The 13,520-nt window shown below is 35.7% G+C and overlaps 1 protein-coding gene across 6 annotated transcripts in view; it reads left to right on the top strand.

The window, feature by feature from the left end:
- CYTH1 (cytohesin 1) overlaps positions 1-13,520 on the top strand; it is a 186,469-nt gene that overhangs the window by 141,644 nt on the left and 31,305 nt on the right. For all 6 annotated transcript variants that reach the window (XM_027850103.1, XM_027850107.1, XM_027850106.1 and 3 more), the window contains exons 3-8: positions 1,043-1,107; positions 8,019-8,085; positions 8,550-8,668; positions 9,126-9,206; positions 12,529-12,641; positions 13,031-13,179. In XM_027850103.1, coding sequence (XP_027705904.1) covers positions 1,043-1,107; positions 8,019-8,085; positions 8,550-8,668; positions 9,126-9,206; positions 12,529-12,641; positions 13,031-13,179 — 594 coding nt within the window. The remainder of the gene's footprint in view (positions 1-1,042; positions 1,108-8,018; positions 8,086-8,549; positions 8,669-9,125; positions 9,207-12,528; positions 12,642-13,030; positions 13,180-13,520) is intronic.

Raw genomic sequence — 13,520 nt, forward strand, 5'->3', positions numbered from 1 at the left:
AGCTTTTTGAAGTGGTGTAATCTTGTTTCAGTAATTTTCTTTTGGTCTGTCATGGAACCAGAGAGCCTGATTAATGATATCATTTCAGGAATGACTTCACTAATACTTTAACATCTGAATCTCTTCCTTCTTGTGAGAAAGCAGCAGCATTAGAAATGCTGTTTTTCCTTGTGCTTCCAAGTGTCAGCCAATTTAACTCTACATGTATGTTCCTTATATTATGTTCATTTATGTGTTTTTCATATTATATTCATAATGTCGCTTTATACATTATTAGGCCTTAGAAATTTTTCTGTTTAGCTATAAAAGTTACCCAGGTACTGCCAAAATTTGTCAATGACATTCTCTTTAACATTCCCTACATAATTAATCTTAGTGAACATAAACATCTGTCTGTATTTATTATTCTAGAGTTCAGACGCAAATAGAAATTCCTATGTAAGCTGTATACTGCCTTATTTCCCCTTCTTTTAGGCCAGTGGGCCTATCTTTGGTTTTTTGACTAACATTTAGGATTACAGTACTATGGATTTAGGAGACAAGGACAGATCACATGAGGAGTTTCTTGCACCATATATATGATACTTGAGTGCATTTTAAGAAAATAGTCAGAAAATACAAAACAGTTGTTTTTCCAAATGCATGCTTTCATTTTCTGAGATGAAAAATGGTTGAAGTATTACTAACTTCTGTTTATCATAATGGAGTCAGAGAATTTTCATTTATATATTGCCATGAAAAAGAGGATAATGTGTCAGAATACTGGTCATTTGTTTGTTTATTTTTAGCTAAGTTATTTTTTTTTTTAATTTAACAAGGTAGAAAATAAGAGCAATGCAAGAATGAAGCATTAGCGCCTTCTTTGTCTGCATTTATAACCTCTATGTGATGGTCTCATAGACAGTTATGAGATAACGCAGTCATCTGCAGGTTGATTTTAATTTGGAGAAATTTTTCAGCATGAGATTTCAGATGTTTTATTTTGGCTTATGGTTTTTCCTTTCTTGGCATCTTATTTATTTTTTTGTTTTTGTTTTTGCAGCGTCTGAAGGATGAGATAGCAGAAGTGACGAATGAAATTGAGAGCCTGGGATCCACAGAAGAGAGGTGAGTGTGCCATTTAGTCCATAAGCATTTATTAAGTGCTTACCAGGAACCATACTAAGTATTGGGGATACAAAAAAAAAAGATTAAAAACAGTCTCTTTCCTCAAGGAGCTCCTACTCTAGTGTGTGTGTGTGTGTGTGTGTGTGTGTGTGTGTGTGTAATTTACTATGTATGTACAAAATATACACTGAGCAGATGGAAGGTAATTTCAGAGGAAAAGGTACTAATAGCTGAGGGGACTGGAAAAGGCGTGCTGCAGGAGGTGAGATTTGAGATGAATCTTAAAGGTAGTCAGGGAAAATCAGAAGCAGAGGTGAGGAGCACAGCGTTTCAGTGTAAGAAGACTGGACAGGTAAGAAGGGGCTAGGTAGCTTTTAATGCCAAACAGAAAGGTTGATATTTGTTTCTGGAGGTAGTAGAGAGCCACTGAAGTGGGGAGGAGAATAACATGGGTAGACCTGTACTTTAGAAAAACCACTCTGTCCGCTAAATGGAGGATGGATTAGATTGGAGAGAGACTTGAAGAGATGGATTCGAAAGCAATTGTAACAGTCTAGGTCAGGGTAGGGAACCTGCGGCCTTGAGGCCACGTGTGGCCTTCTAAGTCCTTGGACGGGGCTTTGGGACTGAGTCCAAGTTTGACTGAGTCCAACAAATCCTTTTATTAAGGGGATTTGTTCTGTGAAGTTTGGATTCAATCAAAGGGCTGCACTTGAGGGCCATATGTGGCCTTAAGGCCTGGTAGGTGATGCGAGCTGAACAAAACACGTAGGATATTATTTGTAGGGTTTTTAATATTTTATTTTTTCCAATTACAGGTAAAAATCAATTTTAACATTCAGGTTATTTTTTTTTAATTTTGAGTTCCAAATTCTCTTCCTCCTTCCCATGATTTGATATAGGTTTACTTGTTCAGTCATGTAACACGTATTTCCTTATTAGTCATGTTATAAAAGAAAACACAGATAAAAAGCCCCAAGAAAAATAAAGAAAATTTTAAAAAAAGTATGTTTCAATCTGCATTCATACTCCATCAGTTCTTTCTCTGGAAGTAGATAGTGTTTTTCATCATAAGTCCTGCAGAATTGTCTTGAATCACTGTCATATATATATATATATATGTATATATACGTATATATGTATATATATGTATATATATATTCAACAGTGCATTAGTGTCCCAATCTTCCCACATTTCCTCTAAGATTGTCATTTTCCTTTTCTGTCATTTTAGCCAATCTATTAGTTGTGAGGTGGTGCCTCAGAGTTGTGCATTTCTTTTATCAGTAATGATTTAGAGCATTTTTTCGTATGACTATAGATAGCCTGCCTGATCACATTCTTTGACCATTTATCAATTGGGGAATGATTTGAATTCTCATAAATTTGACTCAGTTCTCTATATATTTGAGAAATAGGCCTTTATCAGAGAAAATTGTGGTAAAAATTTTCTCCCAGTTTTATGCTTTCCTTCTAATTTTGATTGTATTAGTTTTGTTTGTGCAAAACCTTTTTAATGTAATATCATCAAAATTATCGTTTTACATCCTATAATGTTCTCTATCTCTTGTTGGTCTTTTCCCTTCTCCATAGATTTGACAGGGAATCTATTTCATGCTTCACTCATTTTCTTATGACCCTTTATGTCTATGTCATGTACCCATTTTGACCTTGTCTTCCTATATGATGTGAGATGTTGGTCGATACCTAGTTTTTGCCATACTGCTTTCAGTTTCCCATCAGTTTTTGTCCTATTTTTCCCCCATTTATCCTTCTCTCTTGTTCCTTTCACCTTGTCCCTCCTCAAAAGTGTTTTGCTTCTGACCACTGCCTCCCCCAATCCGTCCTCCCTTCTATTATCCCCTCTCCCTTCCCTTATCCTCTTCTCCTACTTCTCTGTAGGGCAAGATAGATTTCTATACCCAACTGAATATGTATGTTATTCCTTCTTTGAGCCAGTACTGATGAGAGTAAGTTTCAAGTGTGGTCTGCCACCCCCATCCTCACCGCATCTTCCCCTCCACTGGAAAGCTCTTTTGCACCTCTTTTATGTTAGATAATTTACCCCATTCTATCTCTCCTTTCCCCATTCTTTCAGTGCATCCCTCTTTCTCATCCTTTTGGGTTTTTTTTGGATATCATCCCATCATAGTCAACTCACACCTGTGTCCTCTGTCTTTGTATCCTCTTTCTAACTGCCCTAATAAAGTTCTTAGGAGTTACAAGTATCATCTTCCCATGTAGGAATGAATGTAAACAGTTTAACCTTATTGAATCCCCTATGATTTCTCTTTCCTGTTTACCTTTTATGTTTGAGTGTTGTATTTGAAAGTTAAATTTTCTATTCAGCTCTGGTCTTTTCATCAGGAATGCTTGGAAGTCCTCTATTTAATTAAATGTCCATTTTCCCCCTGAAGGATTATACTCAGTTTTGCTGGGTAGATGATTCTTTGTTGTAATCCTAGCTCCTTTGCCCACCAGAACATCATATTCCAAGCCTTCTGATTCTTTAATGTAGAAGCTGCTAAATTTTGTGTTATCCTAATTATGTCTCCATGATATTTCTTTCTGGCTGCTTGAAATATTTTCTCCTTGACCTAGGAGCTCTGGAGTTTGGCTATAATGTTCCTGGGAATTCCTGGGAGTGATCAGTGGATTCTTTCAATTTTTATTTTGCCCTCTGGTTCTGGAATCTCTTGAAATATGATGTCTAGGCTTTTTTTTTTTTTGATCATGACTTTCAGATAGTCTAATAATTCTTAAACTATCTCTCCTTGATCTATTTTCCAGATCAGTTGTTTTTCCCATGAGATATTTTACATTTTCTTTTATTTTTTCATATCACCGTGGAAGAACTGAAAACTTACAGATCCCAGAGCTAGCTCTGAAAACAACACATGGACAATTAAGAGAGATTAGCAGCCATGAGCTGTACGACTCCAACTCCAACTTGCAAAAGTTAGTAGGTAGTGCACAGTAAATATTCAAAACCAATTATACTGCTTTCTTATTAACTTGATAATCTTTTCTTTTTCTTTCTTTCTTTTTTTTTGTAGGCAGTGGGGTTAAGTAAGTTGCCCAAGGTTACACAGCTAGTAAGTGTCTGAGGCTAGATTTGAACTCAGGTCCTCCTAACTCTGCGACCGGTGCTCTATCCACTGTGCCACCTAACTGCCCCATAATAGCAGTAGTGATGAAAGTTCTTTCTAAAATTAGGACACAAATGAATAAGCAAACTTTTGCCTTGATTTACTTATTTTGGTTCTACTACATTTAAGTCCTATTCGTAATTCTGTAGTAATCCAGTAATTCCAGCGTATGTCAAAAAACAATTGCACTAGAAGGGCTATGGATGTAGGCCCAGCACATACTCAATTTAGTGTTAGACTAGCATGGAAAAAACCACCAATCCTTTAATGTCTAAAATATTATTGGAACCACTTAATTTATTTACATATCCTTAAATAAGCTTGCTAGATATAATATTTATTTTATCTTTACCTGGAAAAGCTGTATGAGTTACTGAATGTGTGAACCCAAATGACCTTCCCACTGAGTTAGATAGATAGATAGATAGATAGATAGATGGAGCAAGCAGTCACATATCATGTGTTTACTGCGTGCCAGGTACTGTGCTAAGTACTGGGGATACAAATATACAAAAACTCTCAAGGAGCTTATATTCTAATAGGGGAATACAGAACATAAAGGGAAGCTGGAAAGTTTGCTGATGAGGATCTGGAGCAATCCATATTGATCTGGAAATGAAAGATTATATGACCAACAAAATGGAGGACTAAATACATTCTCTGATCCTCCTGGCCTCTCAAACCTCTTCAAAATAATAATTATGCAGAAGAAATCAAGTAATCTTAGCTGCCTACACAGTCTAAGATATTAAGAAATTTAACAAGGTAACAATCCAATGAAGTAACTGCAGAGCAGGTTAAACTCTAACACGCTCACTCAGTGTCTCCTCAAACTGATCCACAGGGCTTGCAAGAGAACTCAACTCTAACCTCATCTCCTTCCATCCCTCTCCTTCCCCCACCCGCCCTCATCACTCCCCCCCCTTTTTTGGGGGGAGATAGTTGGGGTTAAGTGACTTGCTCAGGGTCACACAGCTAGCGTCAAGTGTCTGAGATCGGACTTGAACTCAGGTCCTCCTAACTCCAGGGCCGGTGCTCTATCCCCTGCGCTGCTTAGCTGCTCTTCATCCATGGAAAATGAAAAGGCAAAAGCTTGCTGTGACTTGGATGGCAGTACGACAGCATTCCGTACTACAACATTGCTAAGTAAGAGAACCAGGGAAGAGAGGGAACTGGGACAGGGCATCAGCTTGTATATGGCACACCACTAGGCCTTCAGGAATGGGGACTGGCATCCAGTTGTGATCAATTCTGTTTTCTCAGAAGTCACTTGAGGTAGAGATTAAAACTGGCAGAATGTGAATTCACCAGCATGGGATGAGGTTAAGACAGTTTTGAAGTTCAGCCCCCAGGGAAACCACTGTCCAGAGGAAAGAATTAGAAAGTAAGCAAAAAGAGAATATAAGGAAAAATACTGAAATTATCAAAGATGTCAAGAGATAAAAATATAGTTGATTGAACTTAAGCAGATAAGCCAAAAGGGAAGATAATAATAACAGAAGGGGATGTGGCCTCTAGATCAGCTAAATGAGTTTAGACATCTATTAATAAATATTGCAAGACAAAGGAAAATGAATCAGTACATAATGTGGCATAGGGCCCCATGAATTCTCAAGAGACCAGGGAACCACAAGATGTTCCCGAATGGATTAAAAGAAGTAAATATTGTAAAAGCAGAATTTATGGCCTGCTCAGCAGAAATAATCAGCAGAATAGAAAAACTTGAATCTATGTTGGCAAACCTCATCAAAGAACCAAAAAAGAGAGTTATTGATTGGAAATGTGAATACACAGAAGTAAAGGACAAGTCTGGAAGAAATGGTGTAAGAAGCGATAATGTTAAACGAAAACATGATCACTATATAAGCAAGGCATGTTGCTTTTAAAGCCTGGATGCATAGAGACACCTTAAAGATTAAAGGTCTCCCAGAAGAATTTGACAAGTCAAAAAACTTGAACACCATAATGCAAGAAAAAATATATGAAAACTGCCCATAACTTCTGAACATAAAACAGAGTACTATTTGAAAGAATGTGCAGCTTGCTCCCAGGAAAACCAATAAAACAAACAAAAAATACCTAGGCTGCTAACTTCAAGATATGTGGTGATTAAATCTAACCATCCCAATGACAAACAACAAATTCTGCAAGTGACCAGGAGAGGAAAGGAAAGAAATATAAAGGAAAGGAAATTTGAATAACACAGGACTATTCTGTATCTACAATAAATCATAGGAAGGAATGGAATAATGTGTTCTGAAGAGCAAAAAGCTCAAGATGCAACTAAAGGCGACATATACTGAAAACCTGAATCTAACTTTTAATGAAAAAAGATAGACATTCAATAAAATCAGGGTTTTTTAATTAATTAATTACTTTAATTTTAGTTTTCCACATTCACTTCCGTAAGATTTTAAGTTCTAAATTTTCTCCCCCTCCTGCCCCTCCCCCTGCCCACGACAGCGTGCAATCTGATGTAGGCTCTACATATACATTCATATTAAACATATAAAATCAGGCTTTTAAAACTTTCCTGAAGGTGACACATTCTGAAAACCTGAGCTTAACCATTAATGAAAAATATGGGTGTTCGATAAAAAGGAGGCATTTGAAGCATCCCTGCAGAAAAAAAATCAGAACAGCAACTGAAGGGATCAGAATAGGCTTTCTATAGGAAATGGTACTTGAACAGAGCTTAGAAGGAAACTAGAGGGGCAGCTAGGTGGCACAGAGGATAGAACACTGGCCCTGGAGTCAGGAGGACCTAAGTTAAAATCTGGCCTCAGACACATGACACTCACAAGCTGTGTGACTCTGGGCAAGTTGCTTAACCCCAATTGCCTAACCAAAAAAAAAGAAGAAGGCAACTAGAGATTTTGTGAAGTGCGGTGAAGTGGGACCACATTACAGGCAAGGTGAAGACAACCTTTGGAAAGAAAAGGAGACAATATGGGACCAGCAAACAGGCCAATTTAGTCTTTCTTAGTTAATTAAACCAAAATTATGGCTAACTATTTCTTTTATGGATAACAGAAAGATTAATTTGTTGCAGGCCTGGGAATCAGGAGATGTGGGTTCTTCCTGGTTTTGCCACTAGTTAGTTGTGTTTGACAAACCTTGACCCTCACTTTCCTTATTTGTAAAATAAGGGTGATGATCTCTGAGATACTTTCCATTCCCAAGATTCTATTATTCTCCGTTAACTTTTTTATTCTATATTTTATTTGTAGCCTCCTTTTCAAACATACATTAAACATTGAGTTATGAGAAGCACACACATAAATTAATAATAAAAAATCTAACACTCATGAATTTCAATCATAATTTGCATTAAGAATCATTTTTAGAATCTCTAGACTAAATCCATATGAATTTTTTATAAGACTACAGGATTCATCTTAGAAACATCATGGAATTCATCTAAATTTATTTTAGTTCTACATTTCCTGCATTCTCTCTAAATAGTTTCACTGATGTCTACATTTCATTGTTCCAAATGGAAGAAAGTAACTTGTGTACCCAAATATCCTTACCCCTACTAGAGTTCTATGACATTCACCAGATGTAAAAAAATGACAATTTAAATACTGTCATTGAATTTTTTGTTAATATTTTGAAGCCAAATTTTACTCATCTGGGTTTCCTGTCTGCTTAAATTAATTTTCTCCGGGTATACCTTTGGGTATACATTCATTTTCATGAACTTTTGAGTAATCACTCTCCTTAGAGTACTAATAAATTGTTGTGATGATTATTTTATAGGAAAAACATGCAGAGGAACAAACAGGTAGCCATGGGCAGGAAAAAGTTCAATATGGACCCCAAAAAGGTAAGTAAAATTAGATGCAGTCATGACTATAAGTACTTTGGATGGCTTCTTTCAGGTATGACTTTAGATAAGAACCCAAAAGTGTCCTGATGATCCTGTAGAAATTAATGTCATCCCTTTAGTATTATGCCTAGCAACTGATGGAGAACTCTGATAACTATTGCTCTAATTTTTTCAATTAGGGAATATTTGTTGAATCCTTGTAAGTTCAATATGGTCACACTTGTTTCCTCCTCTGTCCTTTTTCCTTATAGATGTATTGAATGAGGGCCACTGTGGAATAGTAGAAGCATTGATCTTGGATTAAGGAGAGGCCTAGGTTTGAATTCTACTTCTGACTTGCTAGCTGTGTGACCCATGGAAAATAACTGTAGTGACTTCCTTACAGATTGTTATGAACATCAAGTGAGAGAATGTATATAAAGCCTGTTAGAATTATTGGAACTTTCCTTGTGATATTCTAGGGGATCCAGTTCTTAATAGAGAATGACCTGCTGAAGAACACTTGTGAAGATATTGCACAGTTCCTGTACAAAGGTGAAGGGCTCAACAAAACCGCTATTGGAGACTACCTGGGTGAAAGGTATATAGCCCTGGCTTCGGGAGAGGTAGAAAAGAATGGTAAAGAGTTATACAGTGAAACAGATTGCCCTTCTCAAACAATACTTTTGTAACTTTCTCAAACTTTAAGTAAGAGAATTAGGGTTGGGAGCCCTGTTCTCCAACCTGCCTTTGGACTACAGGCTCTCCAAAGTACCTTCCTGCTCTGAGATTCTATAATATCATGTCATAAGTAACAAAATATATTGGATATAGATAATCTTAAATAGAAAATCTGATCTTTCTTTTCCAAGTTGTGGACATTCTATGGCAGTAGCTTTAGTTTCTGATGCAAAGGGAGTTAATATCTAAGAATTTTCTTTTAAAATGGATTTTTGCCTCCAAGGGATGGTGGGAAGCTGTGATGAATTTTAACTTGTGATGAACTACGCCTTTTAATTTTGCTCTTCTTGTCTTTTTTTTAAAATTAACCTTCACAGAGATGAGTTTAACATCCAAGTCCTTCATGCTTTTGTGGAGTTGCATGAATTTACAGATCTTAATCTTGTCCAGGCATTACGGTGAGTATACTAGAGATAAATAAGTCATGAAAGGCAGCTTTGGAATCAAATGATTGTTGTTTAAAAGTTTCTGTTGCGTATCATAGGGAGTATTTTAGTAAATCTTTAACTCTTAAAATTGATTTTCCAGATTAATCTTTTGAGACTTAATTGAAAGTTATTAGATGGTTAAGGGGAATTGTGAAAGATGTGAAGATCAAATATCATAATTTTATACAATGGTTACTTTGTTAATTGATTCATGGTGAAAAATTTTTTTTCCTTATACAGGTAGGACTCTGACTCATTAAAAAAATTAAGTCACATAAATTTAAAAAAAAAACTAATTTGCTAAAGAAATATATTAGTCATTGAACTTCAGAACTAGACAAGGCCTTAGAAGTCATCTAGTATCTTCCACCTCTCAGTTTATAGAGCCAGTGAGGCATGTTCATTGTTACACAGCTAGTTAAAAGCAGAGTTGGAATTAAAAATCAGATCATCTGATTCTCAATTCAATATTCTTGCCACTAGTACCATGCTGCCTTCAATTTTTAAAAGAAAAAACATAATACTATTCCATAAGTACAATAAATTTAAGCCAGATTATAGCTTGTTAAGGAAAATTAACGGAGAGGTGGGAAATATAGAAAGGGAAAGGAAGAATAGGGAAGAGATACACAATTTGTTTGCCAAATCTCCATGAGGCAAAGATTTAACTTATTTATTAGTACTGCTCTTAGATCAATCAGCAAGTATTTAAGTGCTTACTATGTCCCAGACACAGGGGCTGCATTAAATATAATGATTAAAACAAACCTGTAAGTTTTATAAAACAATAACTAAAAAATAACTAGAATTTGTTATTTGTTCCTCTTCAGGTTGTGAAAGTACAAGTGTATTTAATGTCTTCTGTCTTTTTTTTTTTTGATGAAGAAAATCTCTAACTTAACATCTTCAGAAAGTGGAGAAGTAAATACCTCATTTTGTAAAGAAAAATTTACTTCGGTTCTAAATTCCCCCTGTCATCTTGGGATTCTTTTATATGATTGTCACAAGTCACTTATAAAACTATGTTGAATTTTTATTACCTGGGCATAATAGAATGACATCATTTTTTGGTACTTGTTTTAACCTTTTCATTTCAGCCAACCAGATGAAATTAAACTGAAGGCTGGATGTCCTCAATTGGCTTGATCCCTGGTTAAAAAGAATATTTGTGGGGCAGCTAGGTGGTGCAGTGGATAGAGCACCAGCCCAGAAGTCAGGAGGACCTGAGTTCAAATCCAGCCTCAGACCAAACACTTATCTTACTAGCTGTGTGACCTTGGGCAAGTCACTTAACCCCAACTGCCTAACCAAAAAAATAAATAAATAAAAAGAATATTTGTGTAGATCATTTGGGAAATTTTATTTTGCATAAATCAGGATATATGTAGTCTGGTTCTGTTTACTAGTCTGAGGAAAGAGGTTACTCTCTTCAGTCAGACAATATTGATTTTCCCTTTTTCTGATGTCTTATACCTTTACTACCTGTCTCACAGGGGTTATTAGGCTTACGTGAGATCATGTATATAAAGAACTTTGCAAATCTTAAAGGCCAGTATAAAGTGTAGCTGTTGTCACTCTTATCTTATTCTTCTCATTCTTTTTGATGGATTTTAGGTGGAAACAATCCAAAAACAAGTTGCTGTTGTGCTATCACTTTTTGTAATTTATAATTTTGTAATTGAATAAGAGTATTGAGGTGTTGCTTATCTTCAGTAGATGCACTGAAAACTTCTTATGGACAACTATATTAGCACACAGGATGACAGGGATAACATATTCTTCACCTTCCTGCTTGGTGTTAATTTCTTCCTTGAGATCTTTGAAAACTTTCTATTCCACATAGGTTAGAAATTAAGATTATTCAATGTGGTGAAATCTAGCATAATCATATTAATCTGAACACTGATTTACCATTATTGGATTAATATTGTGTCCAGGCACTTATCTGTGGGCAACAGTTCTGTCTGTAATGATGCTCTGATTCCAGTACAGTTTATTTACTGAATTCTTAAGGATATTTTGCAGTTTGTATTTTTATTGTTAGGAATTGTCTTCTGTTGATAAAGGATAACAAATGTCTAGTGTATTAATTATAATCACCTAATTGTGTCTTTCTGGGTATCTGGTAGATGCTAAATTGTTGCACAGTTTCTATCCCTTTGCTTCATAATTTACATTGATCAATAAATCCAAGTTCTTTAACTAAAGCCTTTTTATATTTTTTGGTGGCAGTAACTTAATCATCAATTGCTCTAATAAATCCTGTCCCTAAAAACAAATTTGCAGCATTTAGGTATTTGGTTATTGCTTCTTTTTTTGTCATATTGTTGGTAAGGTTTGTGTAGATGTAGCGCCTTTGGAATCCATGACTTTATGTTACCATTTCCTAGGCTTCCTCCAGTTATATCACTGTTGGTTACATTCAGCAAATCCAGAATCATCATCATCATCGTTGTCGTTGTCATCATCATCATCTTCTCATTTTTCCCTTGAGTTCAGATAAAAATAGTGCTCTCCTGTAATTTCTTCTTTTATACTTAATATAAAATGGAACTGATTTTTGCAGTTGAATGAAAGTATTAGAATCTAAGCAGAGAGTACAACAGGGAACACATACATACATACACACATATATATATGTATGTGTGTATGTACTCATACACACAAACACACACACACCCCTCATCTGATGTTTTTTACTTCCTCTCAAGTTTCTACAGTTTGAAGGATTTTTGTTCCATTAAGCTTAGAGATTATGAGTGTATAGTAATATATATTTTAAAAGTTGTGGTTAAGTTTTTAGAAATCAATGTTAGGTACAGGTGATTGCAGGCATTATTTGTGGTAAAGATCTAATTCCAGTACAGTTTTTGGTTGAGTTCTTTAGGGTATTTTAAAGTCTGTTATTTGTAGCATTGATATTTGTTGTTTGTTAGTCCATGAAAGGGAGGGAGCTTCTGATTTATCATTCAAGTAACTAAATGCCTTGCTGGGCGTTCAGTAGATACTAAATTTTTATAACTATCCAGTGATATATTGTACAGTTTCTACCACTTCCTCATACTTACTATCAGAACAAATCAGTTATTTTATTAGCATAATTAGGGTTGGCCAATATGTCTGAAATTAGAGAAGGGAATGGATCTGTCCAGTACTTTAGGATAGAATTAATAAAACCAAGTAGACCATTTTAGCACTTTTTCATATAAAATGTTACTGGAGCTTCTGAAATCTAGAGAAAAAATAATTGTCTTCTAAGGATACCATAACAGACATTCTCTGTACTATATAGGCAGTTTCTGTGGAGCTTTCGTCTTCCAGGAGAGGCACAGAAGATTGATCGAATGATGGAGGCATTTGCACAGCGATATTGTCAATGCAATAATGGAGTCTTTCAATCCACAGGTAAATAAGGCTGTTAGCCGTCACTAATCCCATGTCTTCTAGGCAGTTTTGGTAGATTCTTTTCTTGCCACTGAGTAATTTTTAAAGTGTATGGGAGCCATAGGAATATCTATCACATTTTGCCTTTCCCTTTGTAGTTCTGGTGTTGGATGTATGGAATACCTTCAGATAGCAAACATTGGCATAGCTTGTCGTCAGCTTTGTCATATAGCTCTGGCAATTGTCTATGTTTCTACAGGGTGATTAGAAGCTTTGGAATGAATTCAGGAGACTCTTCTGGAGATCAAGATTAATCCTTGATTCCATTGGTCAGTTATTATTGTTTTCCTGTTCGATATATGACTGATCTTCTTAGCATTGCCATGTTTTTGCTGTTTTATTTCTTATAGACACTTGCTATGTTCTCTCCTTTGCCATCATTATGTTGAATACCAGTCTCCATAATCCCAATGTCAAAGATAAGCCCACAGTGGAGAGGTTCATTGGCATGAATCGAGGTATTAATGATGGAGGTGATCTACCAGAGGAGCTGCTCAGGGTGAGTGTGTGGAAGAATAGTGTCCCAGTTTTAAAAGGGCATAATAACTAACACTTACATAATACTTTAAGGTTTTTATGAAGTGCTCTATATAGATTATCTCATTTGAGTCTCACAGTAACCCTTTGTATTAGTTGTTATTATTACCCCATTTTACAGATGAGAGTTTGAGAGGTTAAGTGACTTGCTAAAGTCACACAGCTAATAAGTGTCTGAGGCAAGATTTAAATTCTGGTCTTCCTGACTCTAGGCTCAGTACCCTGTCTTCTGTATCATACTTCTTTTCTGATATGAGTTATTGTTAGTCAGTACTTTTTTGGATCAGAAGAATTTGTTGACTT

This window comes from Vombatus ursinus, unplaced genomic scaffold (genome assembly GCF_900497805.2).
Source record: "Vombatus ursinus unplaced genomic scaffold, bare-nosed wombat genome assembly UNPS02008996.1, whole genome shotgun sequence".
Lineage (NCBI taxonomy): Eukaryota > Metazoa > Chordata > Mammalia > Diprotodontia > Vombatidae > Vombatus > Vombatus ursinus.